This window comes from Callospermophilus lateralis, chromosome 19, assembly GCF_048772815.1.
Source record: "Callospermophilus lateralis isolate mCalLat2 chromosome 19, mCalLat2.hap1, whole genome shotgun sequence".
Lineage (NCBI taxonomy): Eukaryota > Metazoa > Chordata > Mammalia > Rodentia > Sciuridae > Callospermophilus > Callospermophilus lateralis.
In genome coordinates this window covers 8,835,486-8,851,637 of record NC_135323.1, presented here as the reverse complement: position 1 = coordinate 8,851,637, position 16,152 = coordinate 8,835,486, and the positions used below count along the sequence as shown (strand labels likewise).

The following is a 16,152-nucleotide window of genomic DNA, read 5'->3' as shown; positions in this document are numbered from 1 at the left end:
GTTCTTTAAAATGTGGCTTTCCTTAGTGCCCATCTTAGAGGTTAGTGTCATGAAACAGGAATTCTTAAAAGTACCTGGCACACCCTTCTTCCCAAGAGTGGGGCCCATAAACTCAAGGCCTCAGAACTTTAAAATATAAACTGTGGGGAGCCATTCTCACACGTGATTGGGCAACTCCCGGTTTGGGTGTGAGGCGCTCTGGCTAAACTGTGTAAGAGCTTTCCGGACCCTCTCCTGGTGCGAGAGCCTGTCTGTGTGGGGGTGTGACTTGACCACTGACCCTGGGGCCAATCACTGACCCTGACCTTGGAGTGCTGCCCCCCCCTCAACCTTCATTGGATGGAATTCTCCCCTGAATTTCTTGTTCCCCAATAAAAGGCCACTCCCTGGCGTGCTCTCTCTCTCTCTCTCTTTTGCTAGCCCTGAGTAATCCCTGCTGCCCTACCAGGTGGTTCAAGGTGTGAGTCAGAGGGAGAACCATCTCGGACCTGGTCATAGAAAAAGGTAACTGAGTCTGTGTGTTTACTTGATCTCACTAGCTAACTTTTATGCCAAGAACCTCATTAATGAAACAAGTGCGCTGGTCGCATGGTGGAATAAACTACTGATAAATTCATATTTTTAGTCCTTTCGGTAGAAATATATCTACTTAATCACACCTTTAACCTGCTTTTAAAAAATTTATAGCAAAAAGGACTTATATGCAGTGTCTAAAAGAGTCTGCCTATGCCACCACTCTACAAAAGTTCCGTGAATAGGACATCCTCCTCCTTTTTTTTCTTGCCAGCAAAGCCTCAGATTCCTGACAGAATCCTTGAACAGGAAATATGGGCTTCCAGCAACTACTCTGAAACAGTTTCTTAAAAAGTTGACCAAACACGATCAGTCTGTGGCATTTAAAAATTAACCTATGAAGGCTGGGGCTGTAGCTCAGTGGTAAAACTCTTGCCTTGCATACCTGAGGCACTGGGTTCGATCCTCAGCACCACATAAAAACAGATACTGTGTATTTATCTACAAGTAAATAAATACTTAAGAAAAAGAGAGAGAGAGAAAGAATGAATTAACCTGTGAGAGCTAGGGCTGTATTTCAATGGTAGAGCACTTGCCTCGCAGGTGTGGGACCCTGGGTTCAATCCTCAGCGAAAAAAAGAAAGAGAGAGAGAGAGAAAGAGAAAGAAAGAGAAAGAGAGAGAAAGAAAGAAAGGAAGAAATAAAGAAAAAAGTGAAAGAAAGAAATTGTGTCCATCTACAACTAAAAAAATTTTAACAACAACAACAAAAAAGGGAATTAACCTGTGAAAGCTGGGGATATAGCTCAGTTGGTAGAGTGCTTGCCTCAGATGCACAAGGCCCAGGGTTCAATCCCCAGCACCACAGCCAAAAAAAAAAGAAAGAAAGAAAGAAAAAGAATTAACCTGTGGGAAGCCAAGTACGATGGCCACAACTGTAATCCCAGTAACAGGGGCCAAGGCAAAGGATTACAAATTAGAGGCCACCCTGGGCAACGTACTAGGGTTCTGTCTCAAAATTAAAAGAGCTGGGGATACAGTACAGCGCCCTGGGGCACATCCCCCAAAGCACCCCCACACACACACACACACACACACACACACACAGACATACACAAGAATTAATCTATGTGAAGTTGGTGTCACAGCACACAACTAACCCAGCTCCTCTGGAGACTGGGGCAGGCCATCAGAAGCTCAAGGCCAATGGGAAACTTGGTGAGACCCTGTGCCAAAATAAAAATAAAAAGCTGGCATACAGCTTAGTGGTACAGCACTTACCTAGCAGGCAAGAGGCCCTGGTTTAAACACCAGCAATGCAACAAACAAACAAACACAACAAAAAACACCACCACCCACAAACCCTCATCTGTTGCTTCCAGCTGCCTGCAGGGTGCATCACAGGCAAAGAAAGGCCAGTAAATGCTTATTGCCTGGCCTTTTTTTTTTGGTACTAGACCCTGAACCCAAAGGTGCTTTTATAAACTGAGCCACATCACTAACCTTTTTATTTTTTTACCTTGAGACATGGGCTAAGTTCCTGAGGCTGGCCTCAAACTCACAATCCTCCTGCCTCAGCCTCCAGTCACTGGAATCATTGGCATGTGCCACAGCCACCATACTTGGCCAACCTTATTTATTTATGTGTGTATGGTGCCGAGAATCAAACCCAGTGAGCCTCACACATGCTAGGCAAGGCTTTACCACTGAGCCACAATCCCAGTTCCAACCTCTGTATTTTTAAAGCCCAACTATGAATTCTCTGAATAAGCAATACATGGTCACTGAGAACATACCAAAAAAAAAAAAAAAAAAAAGCTTTTGGTTTTTTTGCTACTGATAACAAACTTTATTTGTGGCATCCAATTTTTAAATCTTACAAATAACCCCGCCACAAACTCTGCATGTATTATGCGCCAATCTGTGTATATATCCAATGGATTTTTTTTCTTTTTTTAAGCAGGGATGGGGATTGGGGATAAAATTTCTGAGACAAGCCTGGCCTCAAACGTGTGATCCTCCTGTGAGCTTCCAAGTTGCTAGAAACAGAGGCGAGCACTGGTAGCACCCAGCTTCTAATCACATTCTTAGCACAGATTTGCAGAAATAAATCACAAGGTAGAAACTTTTAAACTTTTTTTGTTTTTGCCTACTATATTAGCAATCTGATAAACTTAAGCTGACTATATTAGCAACCTAATAAATCTAATAGCTTTATCTGATGTAGAAAACATAATTCTGTAATTCCAACACCTTGGGAAGCTGAGGCAGAAGGCTCACAGGTTCTAGGCAAGCCTCAGCAACTCAGTAATGCCCTAAGCATTTGAGACAGAGACCCTGTCTCAAAATAAAAAATAAAAATGGCTGGGGATGTGGCTTAGTGATAAAAGTGCCTCTGTGTTCAATCCTCAGTACCCACCCACCCCCCAAAAAAGTAATTCTTTCCCCTTCCCTTTTCCAAGAAATTATAACTTAAGAGTGTAATGTGTATCTTTTAAAACTGCATATGTTCATATTTAAGCATACAATTTCTGGTCCAACCAACCAGTTTTTCAAGTTATTCTTTTCATATCACATCTATTTTCTATGATCTAAAGCTGTGTAATAAAGTTGGTTTTAACATAAGTACTTTGATCCTTCCTGTATATATTTTAGTTTTCTTGACTACTTCAATGATTCAAAATGATCCAATAAATATTTTATGGTTTTTCTTCCATAGCAAGTATACCTGCTGAACAATAAGAGATGACTCATCTATTTAATATTTTAAATTTATATAAAGGATTGGCAAGACCTCTAAATTATACACAATATCATATTAAAAGTCAAATGCCATTTAAACCATGTATAATAAACCTCAGGCTGGGGATATAGGTCAGTTGGCAGAGTGCTTGCCTTGCATGCACAAGGCCCTGGGTTCAATCTCCAGCACCACAAAAAAAAAAAAAAAAAAGAAAGAAAGAATAAACCTCAGTAATAAAGCCTTCTACAGGACAGAATCTTTTTAACCAACGTACCAAGACTCAGCACTATAGCCTGATACAATGCAGCACACCTGTGGTAACAACTACTCTGGAAGCTGAGTCAGGAGAATCACTGCACACAGAAGCTCTAGGCCAGCCTGAGCAATACAGTAAAAGCTTGTCTCAAAAATAAAACTTTAAGCCTGCATGTGGTATAGGCCTGTAATCCCAATAGCGCAAGAGGCTGAGGCAGAAGATCCCAAGTTCAAAGACAACATCAGCAACTTAGTGAGGCCCTAACCAACTTGGTGAGACCCTGTCTCAAAATCAGAAATAAAAAGAGGTGGGGACTGGGTTTGTAGCTCACTGGTAGAACACTTGCCTCACATGTATGAGCCACAAGGTTCAATCCTCAGCACCACATAAAAATAAATAAAGATATCGTGTCCATCTACAACTAAAAAAATATTTAAAAGGGGTGGGGAGATTGGAGATTTAGATCAATTGGTAGAGTGCTTGCCTCACATGCACAAGGCCATGGGTTCAATCCTCAGTGACACACACACACCAAAAAAAAAAAAAAAAAAAAAAGGAGCAGGCTGAGGATGTAGCTCAGTAGTAAGAGCACTGCAGGGTTCAATTTCCAGTTTACACCCTCCCGCCCCTGCCAAAAGGAACAGGAGTCTTAACAGTAGCGTCAGTGTAAAAGCATTCTTGTTGATCTGACCACAACAATTTGGTTTATTTTATTTATTTATCATTAATAGTGTATTTCTTGGGGCTGGGGTTGTGGCTCAGTGATAGAGTGCTCGCCTAGCATGCATGAGGCACTGGGTTCGATCCTCAGCACCACGTAAATGTAAAATAAAGATATTGTGTTCACCTAAAACTTAAGAATAAATTTTTTTTTAAAAAAATAGTGTATTTCTTGGTTGTTCTGGGGACTAAACCCAGGGCCTTGAACACACTAACCAAGCACTCTACTGCTCAGCTACATCCTGATTCCTAACAAAAAAAAAATGTTTAAACACACAACTCAAAATGATGGTTGCATTTAATATATTTGTTTATTAGTAAATGTCACCATTTTGGTGTCAATTATCTGTTTACTATGACTGATAAAAACGGATCCTATACATGAGTGACCCACAGAATTGAATCTGATTCCTTCCCAAGGGTTGTACCATGCTGCTTTCATGAATCATGGCAGAAAGAAATTCAACACTTTCAGATACACTGCAAATCAATGTGTATCTCACAGAATTATTTCAATAATGAAAAAAATAATACTCAAACATCTGACAAGCTACACAAATATGTCCCATATGGCTTCAAACTTCTTTTGAAAAATCTAAATTAGCTAGGTATGGGGGCACATGCCTATAATCCCAGCTATTTGGGAGACTAAAGGGGAGGATCCTAAATTCAAGGCCATATTCTACAACTTAGCAAAATTCTATCTCAAAAATCAGAAGTGGAGAGCTGAGATTGTAGCTCAGTGGTAGAGCACTCGTCTAGCACGTGTACCACATAAATAAAATAAAGGTATTGTGTCCAACTACACTAAAAAAAAAAAAAGTCTGGGCACAGTGGTGCATGCCATGCAATCCCAGTGGCTCAGAAGGCAGGAGAATTGCAATTTCAAAGCCAGCCTCAGCAAAAGCAAGGTGCTAAGCAACTCACACCCTAAATAAAATACAAAATAGGGCTGGTTCAGTGGTCGAGTGCCCCTGAGTTCAATCCCCAATTTACTATCCCCACAAAAAAATCAGAAGAACTAGGGGAGTAACTCAATGGTAAAGCACCCTGGGTTCAGACCTAGTACCTCCTACCCAAATACACTCAATCTGAACAAATCATGGATTACTGACAGCCCATAACGTGATAACATGAGAATTACACCTGTGTCCTTTTCCCAGAAGCAATGACCACAAAACAATGGTTCAAGAAATCAACCTGTCAACCTGGACATGAGGGAGCTGATGGTACTAAGCCTAGGACTCAGATCATGTTCCTCCACGGGCCATAGGGAAGGCTGAGAATGTTGTGCCAACACCAGGTATTAGAACACAGTAGCAGCAGAGTGCAAGGGCAAGAATCAGGCCATTCACTCTACCTAGCCAGAGTTCCTGAGGCATTCTGCTTCCTGCAATTACAACTTTTACAGCAATCACTAGACTTTCTGATTAACTTATTTATACATGAGAATGAAATATGAAACTGAAAATCTCACTTATACAAAAAGCAACTCCACTGCTGGGATACCTGGAGGCAGATTAGAACCACTTAATTCTCCATTCTAGGAAATGTCCAATTGAGCTACTGATGCTGTTCTTATCCAAAAAATTTTACATATGAAGAAAACAGTCCGTCTTTATACATACTGAAAATAATTTGTTCTAGTTTACCGACCTTTATAACAGAAAGTTTGTACCCTTTGAGTGACATCTCACCATCTCTCCCAACATAAAGGAATTTCATTCATTCATTCATTTTCTGGTGGGACTGGGGGTTGAACTTAAGGGTGCTTTGCCACTGCATTACAGCCGCCGCCGCTCCCTCCCGCCTGCCCCCTTTTTTCATTTTGAGACAGGGTCTCATTAAGTTGCTGAGTTGGCTGTGAATTTCTCCTGCTTCAGCCTCCTCAGTCACTGGGAGTGTTTGGGAATTTTTGGTATGTCAGTATTTTGAGTTTCTAAATAGATAGTGGTGCCTAGCTTTCTCTTTTAACTTTCTGAGATATTATCATTATTATTTTAGTTGTAATTGGACATGATATCTTTATTCTATTTATTTATTTGTTTTGTTTGTTTATTTATATGTGGTGCTGAGGAGTGAACCCAGGGCCTCACATGTGCTAGGTGAGCGCTCTACCACTGAGCCACAACCCCAACCCCACTTTCTGGGTTTTGTAACATTTTAAGATAACAGAAATCACATCATCAAACCTATTATTTACCCAAATGGCTAATCCAGAGTTTTCAACATTGTTCACTGTACAACCTTTGTATTCCACACTGGTGGAAAACACAAGCTTCATAATAAATCAAATTATTATACATTTCAGTTATTTTCTGTAATCTCAAGTTTCTTCCATAAATGTATTTCTTTTTTAGCATTAATTTCATCATCATTTAAAAACTGCGTTGACATTTTAGTTCAATTAAAATGCTAATAAAATCTATGATCCAAAGAGATTCGTTACTAAAATGAGGACTTCAACCTATAAACCTATAGAACTTATCAGTTTGTGAAACCCTAAGTCTCAAGACTATGGTCACCATTTTACAACTGCTTATTTGCAAAAATTTAGCTATCTGATTATACCTAAGTATTGGCGGGGGTACATGCACTGATATTAGGGGTACAAACAGGAAGAAAATCCTCTGCTAGGAATATACCCTATCTAAATCCCCATACATGCAACCAAGAAGCTATTTTTAAAATTCCTATTATTATTTGTAATAGGAAATCTAGAATCAATCCAAATATTTATGAATAAAGACAGTTTTTAGAGCAGCAATGAAAAAATAAACCATGCCCAACAACAAAGGTAAGCAGAAATGTAATGCTGAATGGGGAAAAAAAATTCAGATCAAGATAGGGCTTCATTCACACCAGAGTTACATTCCCAGCACTGCCCGCCTCACCTTTTTTTGCAGTACTGGGGTGTTCTACCACTGAGCTATAGACCTTTTCTTATTTTGAGACAGGTTCTCGCTAAGTTGGCCCAAGTCGGCCTTCAATTTGGGATCCTCCCGCCTCAGCCTCCCAAGTAGTTGGGGTTTTTTTTTTATATTTATTTTTTAGCTGTAATTGGACACAATATCTGTATTTTTATTTATTTATTTTTATGCGGTACTGTGGATTGAACCAGGGCCTCGCATGTGCTAGGCGAACACTCTAACACTGAGCCACAATCCCACCCCAAGTAATTGGTTTATAAGCATGCTTGAAACCATATTTATAAAGCTCAAAACAAGAATCATAAAAATATGTAATAATGTTTTTGAAAGAAAATCATACACACAAAATCCTGGATAGTTAATAGGATAATAGGGGGCTGGGGATGCGGCTCAAGCGGCAATGCACTCGCCTGGCATGCGTGCAGCCCGGGTTCGATCCTCAGCACCACATACAAACAAAGATGTTGTGTCCGCCGAAAAGTAAAATAAATAAATAAAAATATTTTTTAAAAAAATAGGATAATAGACAAACAGATGTAGAATAGTACTCTAGTACTCTGCTAAAAAAAGAGTGATAACAAGTGCCTATTTCATTATTTTGCTTACTAATTTACGAATGCTACATTATTCTTATTCTACATTTGGTTCTTTATAGTAGGGATGAAGACCAAATAACACTTACATCCAATTCAAAGAACAGATCTCTTTCTTTACTTGCAATCTCATAATCTGCTCGGAGGGCCAAGTCGTGGATCTTGGTACATTCTCCTAAATCCATGCGCTGTGGGAAAACAAAACATTCACATATGAATATTTTGCAGAAAGTTGCAGAACATATAACAGGCCTTGAATTACTTTTTATGTTTTGGAATCAGAGATTGAACCCAGGAGTGCTTAACCATGGAGCAACACCCCCAGACCTTTTTATATTTTATTTAGAGACAGGGTCTCACTAAATTGCTTAGAACCTTGATAAGTTGCGGAGGCTGGCTTTGAACTTACAATATTCCTATCTCAGCATTAGAGTCATGCACCACTGTGCCCAACTATGACTTGGTATTTTAACAGATAAGATAAACTATATTTTTTTGAGTACTAAAACTTGACAAGAAAATTAAGAAATCAAATATGGCTGAGAAGTTTCTTTTACCACCATGATTTCGAGATACTTGGAAATGAAGCACTCAACAGTGTAAAGGTGCATCTCTAATTCAGATAAGTGAACTACAATCAAGAAAACCTATCATATTAGCTCTCACCACCTTTATGCACTTACTCTTTTTATTTGCAGTACTGGCATTGAACACAGGTCCTTGCATATGTTAGCCAAGTGCTCTACCACTGAACTACGTTCCCAGCCCTTTTTTACTTTACTTTGAGGGTCTTGGGAATACAGAGGTGTGCCACCATTCCTGGCACCACCAGTCTTATTTCTGCTGCAGGTGAAGCATTCAATAATGAATGTTTTAAGGGTTGCAACTGGCAAGGGCCAGAACACAGTATCATCGTAACAGCTTTCTAGAATTCCTCCTTGTGATCCTGGCTACTCAAACTATTCCATGTTGGATGAGAGAAGGCAGACCATGCAAGGAGGCTGAGCGTGGGGCTGGGGCTATAGCTCAGTGGTAGAGCGCCTCCCTTGTATGTGTGAGGCCCTGGGTTCGATCCTCAGCACCACATAGAAATAAGTTGTGTCCAACTACAACTATTTAAAAAACAAACAAACAAAAAAAAAAAAAACGGAGGCTGAGCGTGAAGAATCCCAAGAAGTTCCAAGCCAATATGGACAAAAGAGATATTGTCTCAAAATTTAAAAACAGGGCTGGGGATGTAGCTTAGAAAGGTGAAATGGATGCTTAGCATGTACAAGGTTATGAGTTTGATCCCTATTATGAAGAAAATGAGATGAAAAAATAAATAAATAAAAAGGAAAAAAGATGCTCTATGCTTAAGATGAAGAAACAAGAAGCAAAAAGGAAAGATGAATCAGAAATTGAGTTCTGGCAATTACAACACAACCTAACAAGTGGCTTTGTGTGGCTCTTGATATAATTAAAGCAGAAAGGGCTGATTCAGAGTCCAAAGAATCATCCAAAAATTCTTCTAACCTGGTAAATGACCCTAGACACATAACTGGATCACTCAATTGCCAAACTTGAGAAATAATAAGTCCTCTTACTAAAACAAAATGATCTGTGTTGTAAGATTAGCTTGATGTACTACTATGTGTTCTAACCAGATGTACACTAAATAGGTAACAATGAATGCTTTTTATCTAAACCCTAAGACCACAACTCTGTGCAGGCACCTCTACTCTGGCCATCTGGATAACAATAAAGAAGTTTGCACAGATGGTATTAAATTAATAAAAATTTTAGAAAAAAAGCACATGTCTATGTAACTAGTAAAAAAAATAACATTGAACTTCAGTAATTCCTTTAAGCTCAAACTATAACTATGGGGCTGGGATTGTGGCTTAGTGATACAGCGCTTCCCTAGCATGTGTCAGGCATTGGGTTCAATTCTCAGCACCACATACAATAAAAAATAAAGATCCACCAATAACTAAAAATATTAAAAAAAAAAAAAAAAAAAACCTGTAACTGTGACCAAAACTATTTTTTAAAGTTCCTGAATTATTATAAAATCCTCACATCCTATGCAAATTAAAGGACAGGCCTAGTCTTGTAGAAAATGTGTGCCAGGCTTAATAACAAAATACCATTCCATTTTACCAGCAACAGAGCCAGAATGGGGTTGGGCAAACAAGTAGTGGAATTTATCTTCATTTTGTGACTTTTCTCCATTATTTTTATTCTGAAGTCAGATGTAGCTCACGTTATGCTGATTATATACGGGGTCAAGAGGAAGGGTAAACAGTGGTTCTAAAAGCCAAAGTTGCAAGTAAGATCACTGACCCTGTAAACCTGATAATTTCTGCTTCATAAGTTTTTCTAAGTACCAAGTACTTTTTTTTTTTTTGATATTAGAGATTAAACCCAAGGGCACTTTATCACTGAGTTACACACCCAGTTCTTTTTTTTTTTTTTTTGAGACAAGATTTGCTAAATTGTCAAGGTTGGCCTCAAACTTGTGATCGTGTTATCCTCCTGAGTAGATGAGATTATAGGTGTGTGCCACTGCACCTGGCCTGGGTACTTACTATTCAGCCAGGTGTGGTGGGCCAGGCCTGTAATCCCAGCTACTAAGAAGGCTGAAGTAGAAGGACTGCAAGTTTGAGCCAGCCTGAGGAATTTAGCAAGACCTATGGATGTAGCTCAGTGGTAGAGTACCCTAGGGCCAATCCCTAGTATAGCCAAAAATAAATAGACAGATAGATACATAATTTCCACAAATGGAACTAAGTGCTTACAGCTGAAAAATGAGTGGAATATCAGAAAGAAATGCTTTAAACTAACAAAGGCTCTGTTGTTGAAAGAAAAAATCATCACCAAAGGAAGTTAAGAACTAAAACCTTTTAACTCAAGTACAAAAAGTCTTAAGTGCACACTGGCTTCTATTTTATTTTATTTTTTGAGAATTTTAATATTTATTTATTTTTTAGTTTTTGGCAGACACAACATCTTTTGTTTCTATGTGGTGCTGAGGATCGAACCCCGGCAGCATCGAACCCCGGCAGCACGCATGCCAGGCGAGCATGCTACCGCTTGAGCCACATCCCCAGCCCTGGCTTCTATTTTAAACACTCAACTATCAAGCAAGTTTTGACATTAGAAAATCTCACCTTAAGCAAAGCTCAACACTTTATTCATTGACGTGAGGGCTCTCAAAATTCACTGCTAACGCCGGGTGCAGTGGTGCACATCTGTAATCCCAGTGACTCATGAGGCTGAGACAGGAGTTCAAAGCCAACCTCAGCAACCACAAGCAACTCAGTGAGACCCTTCTCTAAATAAAATACAAAACAGGGCTAAGGATGTAGCTCAGTGGTTGAGTGCCCTTGAGTTCAATCTCTGGTACAAAAAAAAAAATAAAAAATAAAAAGTCACTGCTAAAACAGAGTACAAGTACAGGATTGGGATCCATGACTACCTTTTTTGGTATACCTTTCCAGCTATGTCAAGGAAGCAAGGAGACACTGGCCATTCCACAAGTAGCTGAAACATCAAGCTGAATTGATATACCACATTAAATTCTTCCAAAATACTCCAATTTGGCTATGAAGTCCAATGTGTCAGACCATTTTTTACTATGAGATGCAGTACCAAAACCTATGTTTTCCACTCTATGCTCTGGTGGTCTAACATGGCTGACAGAAACCCAAACATGATGGTACACATTCCAACTAGTAGTGAGTACTGAGGCAGGAGAATTACACAAGTTCAAGATCAGCCTGGGCAACTTAGCAAGAACAGTCTCAAAAGTAAAATAAAAAGGGTTGGGGATTTGTTCAGTAGTTGAGTACCACAAAAAAGAAAGCCAGATGATGGTGCATACCTTGTAACCCCAGCAACTTGGGAGGCTGGGACAGAAAGATCCCAAGTTGAAGGCCAGCCTGGGCAATTTAGTGAGACAGCTAGGAAGATAGCTCAATGGTAAAGCACCACAGTGTTCAATCCCAATGGGGAAAAAACAAACAAACAACAAACAAAAAATCCACTGTTGACAAGGAAGGCAACTAGAGGTGCCTGAATATTCAGGAAATGGAAGTTCTACCAAGACCACCACCTTACCTCCAATTGCTATTTTCATCTTCTAAACTCACTACATTTTCCCATAGGCCTCAATAATTATTTCCATTACTCCCTGACCCACCCCATTAACCACAGGAGAGAGTTTGACAAAAACTTGGACCAGGAGCAGCCCTCAGCAGGCTGAAGATTATAAACACTTTCTCTCTGCTGCTGAAGAACTATGTTCATTCCTCTTCAGTGTACTGCAAAAAGAACTGCAGAGAAGAGTGATCTGGTTCCACTATACCTCACCTCCAAAAAGCCCATAGCAAAGCTCAACACTCACAACCTCCTTTAGAATTCCCAATCCTCACCCTATTTTCAGCAGCCTCTAACCTTTGCAAAGCACTTTCTTCATGTGCATCTAAACTTCCTGGGTTTCTTCCTCCTCCTCCTCCTGCTCCTCAGCCTGCTCTAATTAAACATCTCTGTTGAGCTATCTTGCCCAATTCAAGCACTACAGTGATCCACCAAGCCCATTACTTTTTTCCACTCCACAGCTCTGCCTCCCTCATAACAGATCAGACATGCTCCCTCTGATCTTGCCTCCACCCAGAACATGATATCTCTGAAACCACACTCCTGTGTTCTTTTACCTTTCAGGTCTCTGCTCAAATGTCCCTCAGAAGCCTTTCCATATCATCCTAGCCTAAAACAGGTAGTTATCTACTTGCTGTCCACCCTCTTTCCCACTAAATAAGAGTGTGGATTTTGCCACTGGCTTGGGATCTCTAGCACCTGGCACACAGCACTGGTCTAATAATAAATATTAAGCAAATAACTTTTTTAACCTAACAAAAAGCACCTATGGGAAACCCTTATTCTGATTATTTTTCTTGCCAGTGTTCCAGAGCAATGCCAAAGGGCTCTGACCAATGAAAATATGACTGAAATCCTCAGTAAGGTTCATGTCCATCTGCTTTACTGCTTTTTTCTGGTATGGATTTGACAATGTTTCCAAGTAGTGATTCCTACACAAGAACGTATCCTACTGCTAAACTGCTCATCATTAATGGAGATTACTAATCTGCACACATTACTCACAATTTGCTACAGAAAATAACAGTATGATGTTTTCCTACCCTGGGTTAGACTGCAAGCAGGTCCCAAGTAACCCAGGCATAGGTTTGGTGTTCATTTCATGTCTACGGCCAGAAATGCCAGTCTTGAAGACTTAGTATAGCTGAGCAGTTCCTCAGCAGATATGTTCCCAACAGGGTAATAACAGAAGCCATGATTCACCATGAAGAAATGTTTTCTGGAACACAAGTGGGTAGTTTTTACATTCCACAAGGCAGCCGTAAAGACTTAAAATGGGGATCCTTTGTAGAACACTTTTGCTTTAAGTGAATGAATAGATGATCCTCCACCACTTATTCTTCTTAAATTGTATTTAATTTTGAATAAATGTAAATTCCACAAAACTAACAACCATTTTGTTCACCTGAAATAGATTCTACAGTCACTGGATATTGTATGGATTTCACAAAAAGGTGTTCCACAAAATTAACATCCATTTTGTTCACCTACAGTCACTGGATAATGTATGAATTTCACAAAAAAGTGACATAATAAAAACTAAAAAATTAATGCTATCCCCAACTGTTAAAAAAAAAAAACTATAGAAGAAAATATACCTTGCTTGGTAAAGAGCCTAGAATATAGTCAACCTGTAATCATACAAACAAATCCATCCAGAATTTTCAAAGAACTACAGGCTGACATAAAGTGCATATTGTGCTACATTAGGACGTTTGTACTACTTAGGTGTATGTATTTCATTGTGAATGATTCTACAAAAACTTGATAGCTTTACAAACAGAATTTCACACCACTGAAATATGTTCCATAACATAAAATTCCACCACACTAACTTGAAAATTAGCAAGTAATTTCTGCCTGTTGGAGGAAAATAAAATTTAACCTGAAAACCCTTCACTGTCTACACAACACCCAGGGTGAATATTTCATGAGGTCCCCAAAAATGTACCTACCGTCCCAGCCAGGATGTCATGGGGGCAGCAGTCCAGAAGGTGACTCTTGCAGACTCGATCATCTGTAAACTTGACCCTCTGTCTGGTTTCGTCTCCTGAAATTCATTTGTGGTTTTAAATAAGACAATATTATCAAGCTAATCACAAAAGGATATCTGGTACAACAATTCACCTGGATGATTTGCAGACTATCATTTCTGTGTTTTCCCCATCACATATTCTGAAAAGCTGATCTAGAGACATTTACAACTGGAGTAGAATACAGAATTTTTTTTGGAGGCCAAATTTACCATGAAGAATCACAATGATATCTGACTCCATCTTTGTGCCAAAAGAAGTCAAGGAGTCAGAAGTAAAAGACTGAGCACCAAAAGGCCATTGTCTAATACATATACATGTGGGCAGTGAGATACCAATGAGTGCCATCAATCAACTGTGTGACTTATAGTTGATAATTTCTACAAACAAAATCTACTTATTAGCTTAATCTTTTTGTTATGGAGAAACACAAAAGCGGTGGTTTGCCCAAATTTACATAAAGAAGAAAGGTTTCAAACTCTTATCACTGACTGTTAAATAATCTAGATCTATTTTTCTCATTCCCCTTTCATCCCCACCCTTAAAAAAGAAAGTTGGCACCTGGGAGTCACTTTTAACAAGACAATACCAAAAAAAGCAAAAAGGAACTAGGTTAGTCAATACACACTGTGAGCTCCAACACATACTGTACCCATCTGCATTCTTCAAGACCTCAGCTGCAGAATTTTATGCCCGCTGTTGAAAAGTTTTAAAGGAAAAGTTTTCTTGCCCACACCTGCAGTAAGGAAGTCAGGGGGAATGATACATAAAAGTAAAGGCAAAGTGGTATGTGACAAATTTTAAAGCTAATCTGTGTATAGGACACAGAGCTGTGTAATAGTCAAGGAGGAATATATTTTAGGATTTGCAAGCATCCAGGATTAATGTAGTGTCTTTTTATTGAAAATGTTTTCTTTCTAAACTACACTTTTAAAGTTACTTGTGAAAAAAAGCAAACACTTTTTTGTTATAACAGCTTAGAAATTGGTTGTGACTCACGGCTCGATGAACATGAGGCTTTTCTGCAACTCCCTTGCAGATTGATGTAGGCAGGCAAAGATACACTGAACCTTTATAAATAAAATAGAGGGGCCACAATTGTTCAGTTTGTATGAAATAAAAATATGGGAAGCAATTCAAAAGCAACTCAATAAACAAAGAAAGCTAAAAAGCACTTATTCACCTATGAAATAAAGTGCAAAGAATCTGCACAGCCCTGAGAATGTGCCAGTGTGAATTTACAACTTCATTACTTCAGTAGAAAAGGAAACAAACCACAGCAGGTATATGTTTTGCAAGGATGCATCCGCTTTATCCTGAGACAACCATGATCTTTCGCTCCTCCCTACAGTACAACCTACCTAACGACCGCCAAGCGCTGCCTAAGCAGAGGCTCTCCTGTGTGGTTGGGGGAAAGAGGGGCTGGAGAAGTACTAGACAGAAACCCACGTTAGAAAAGCTCAATTTATGGCTACCCTTCGATGGTACAGGACAGAACGCCCCAGGGTTTCGAGGCCCATTCTTCTGCCCTGAGGAGCCACAGAGAATTCCACCGCCTGGCTGCCAGCGACCCAGAGCCCGTGCTGGTTCCAGCCCTTCGCCGACTCTCCGGTTCGCGCGGGGGCGCAGGGCCGCTGCGCCAACGGGAAGCCGCAGGAGCCCCTCGCGCGGACTCCGATGAAGAAGCCTGCCCCAGACCCACGGCCGGCCCACTGGGAGCCCGGCCCGGGCTCGGTGGAGGCGAACCGGCTCAGACAAAGGCCCGGCTCCGGCTGTCCGCGAGCGGGGGAGGGGCGCTGAGCCCCGCGCAGACGCAGACGGCCATGGCCCCCGCCTCGGGCCGCCCGGCGGCCTCGCCTCACTCTCGCCCCAGCCCCTCTCCTGGTCGGCCGCCCAGACTCACCGTCCCGAGCTGTGCCCATGAGCTGGTCCAGCAGAGCCCGCATCTGCGCCTGGGCGGACATGGTGGCCAAGCGGGCGAACGGAACAGCTCCTACCGAGGTGGCGGCGGCTACGAAGGACGGCCGCGTCGGTCTAGAGCCCGCTCGGCTCTTGCCCGCCGCGGGGGATGCCGGGAGGAAATGCGTGGCGCCAGTGCTTGGCCTACTGGGAAGTGTAGTTTCCGGGGCGGGGCAGGCGTAGGCCTGGGGGCGGAGCCAAAAGCCCCCGACCAGGCACCGCCCACCTTTTACCCGAGTCGCGGCGCCGGCTGGGAACTTGCACTC

General features: G+C 40.8%; 1 protein-coding gene across 8 annotated transcripts in view; it reads right to left on the bottom strand.

Annotated features, from left to right (window-relative positions):
• The window catches only part of Luc7l (LUC7 like), a 32,474-nt gene extending 16,479 nt beyond the window's left edge, over positions 1 to 15,995 (bottom strand). For 3 of the 8 annotated variants that reach the window (XM_076840876.1, XM_076840877.1, XM_076840880.1), the window contains exons 1-3: positions 15,831 to 15,995; positions 13,850 to 13,944; positions 7,844 to 7,942 (exon numbers count right to left, since the gene is read on the bottom strand). In XM_076840876.1, coding sequence (XP_076696991.1) covers positions 7,844 to 7,942; positions 13,850 to 13,944; positions 15,831 to 15,891 — 255 coding nt within the window. In that variant the 5' untranslated portion in view covers positions 15,892 to 15,995. Of the gene's footprint in view, positions 1 to 7,843; positions 7,943 to 13,849; positions 13,945 to 14,021; positions 14,998 to 15,830 lie in introns of those variants that run through there. The other 5 variants (XM_076840882.1, XM_076840884.1, XM_076840881.1 and 2 more) reach the window with 4 other exon arrangements.
• Between the last annotated feature and the right edge of the window lie 157 nt (positions 15,996 to 16,152).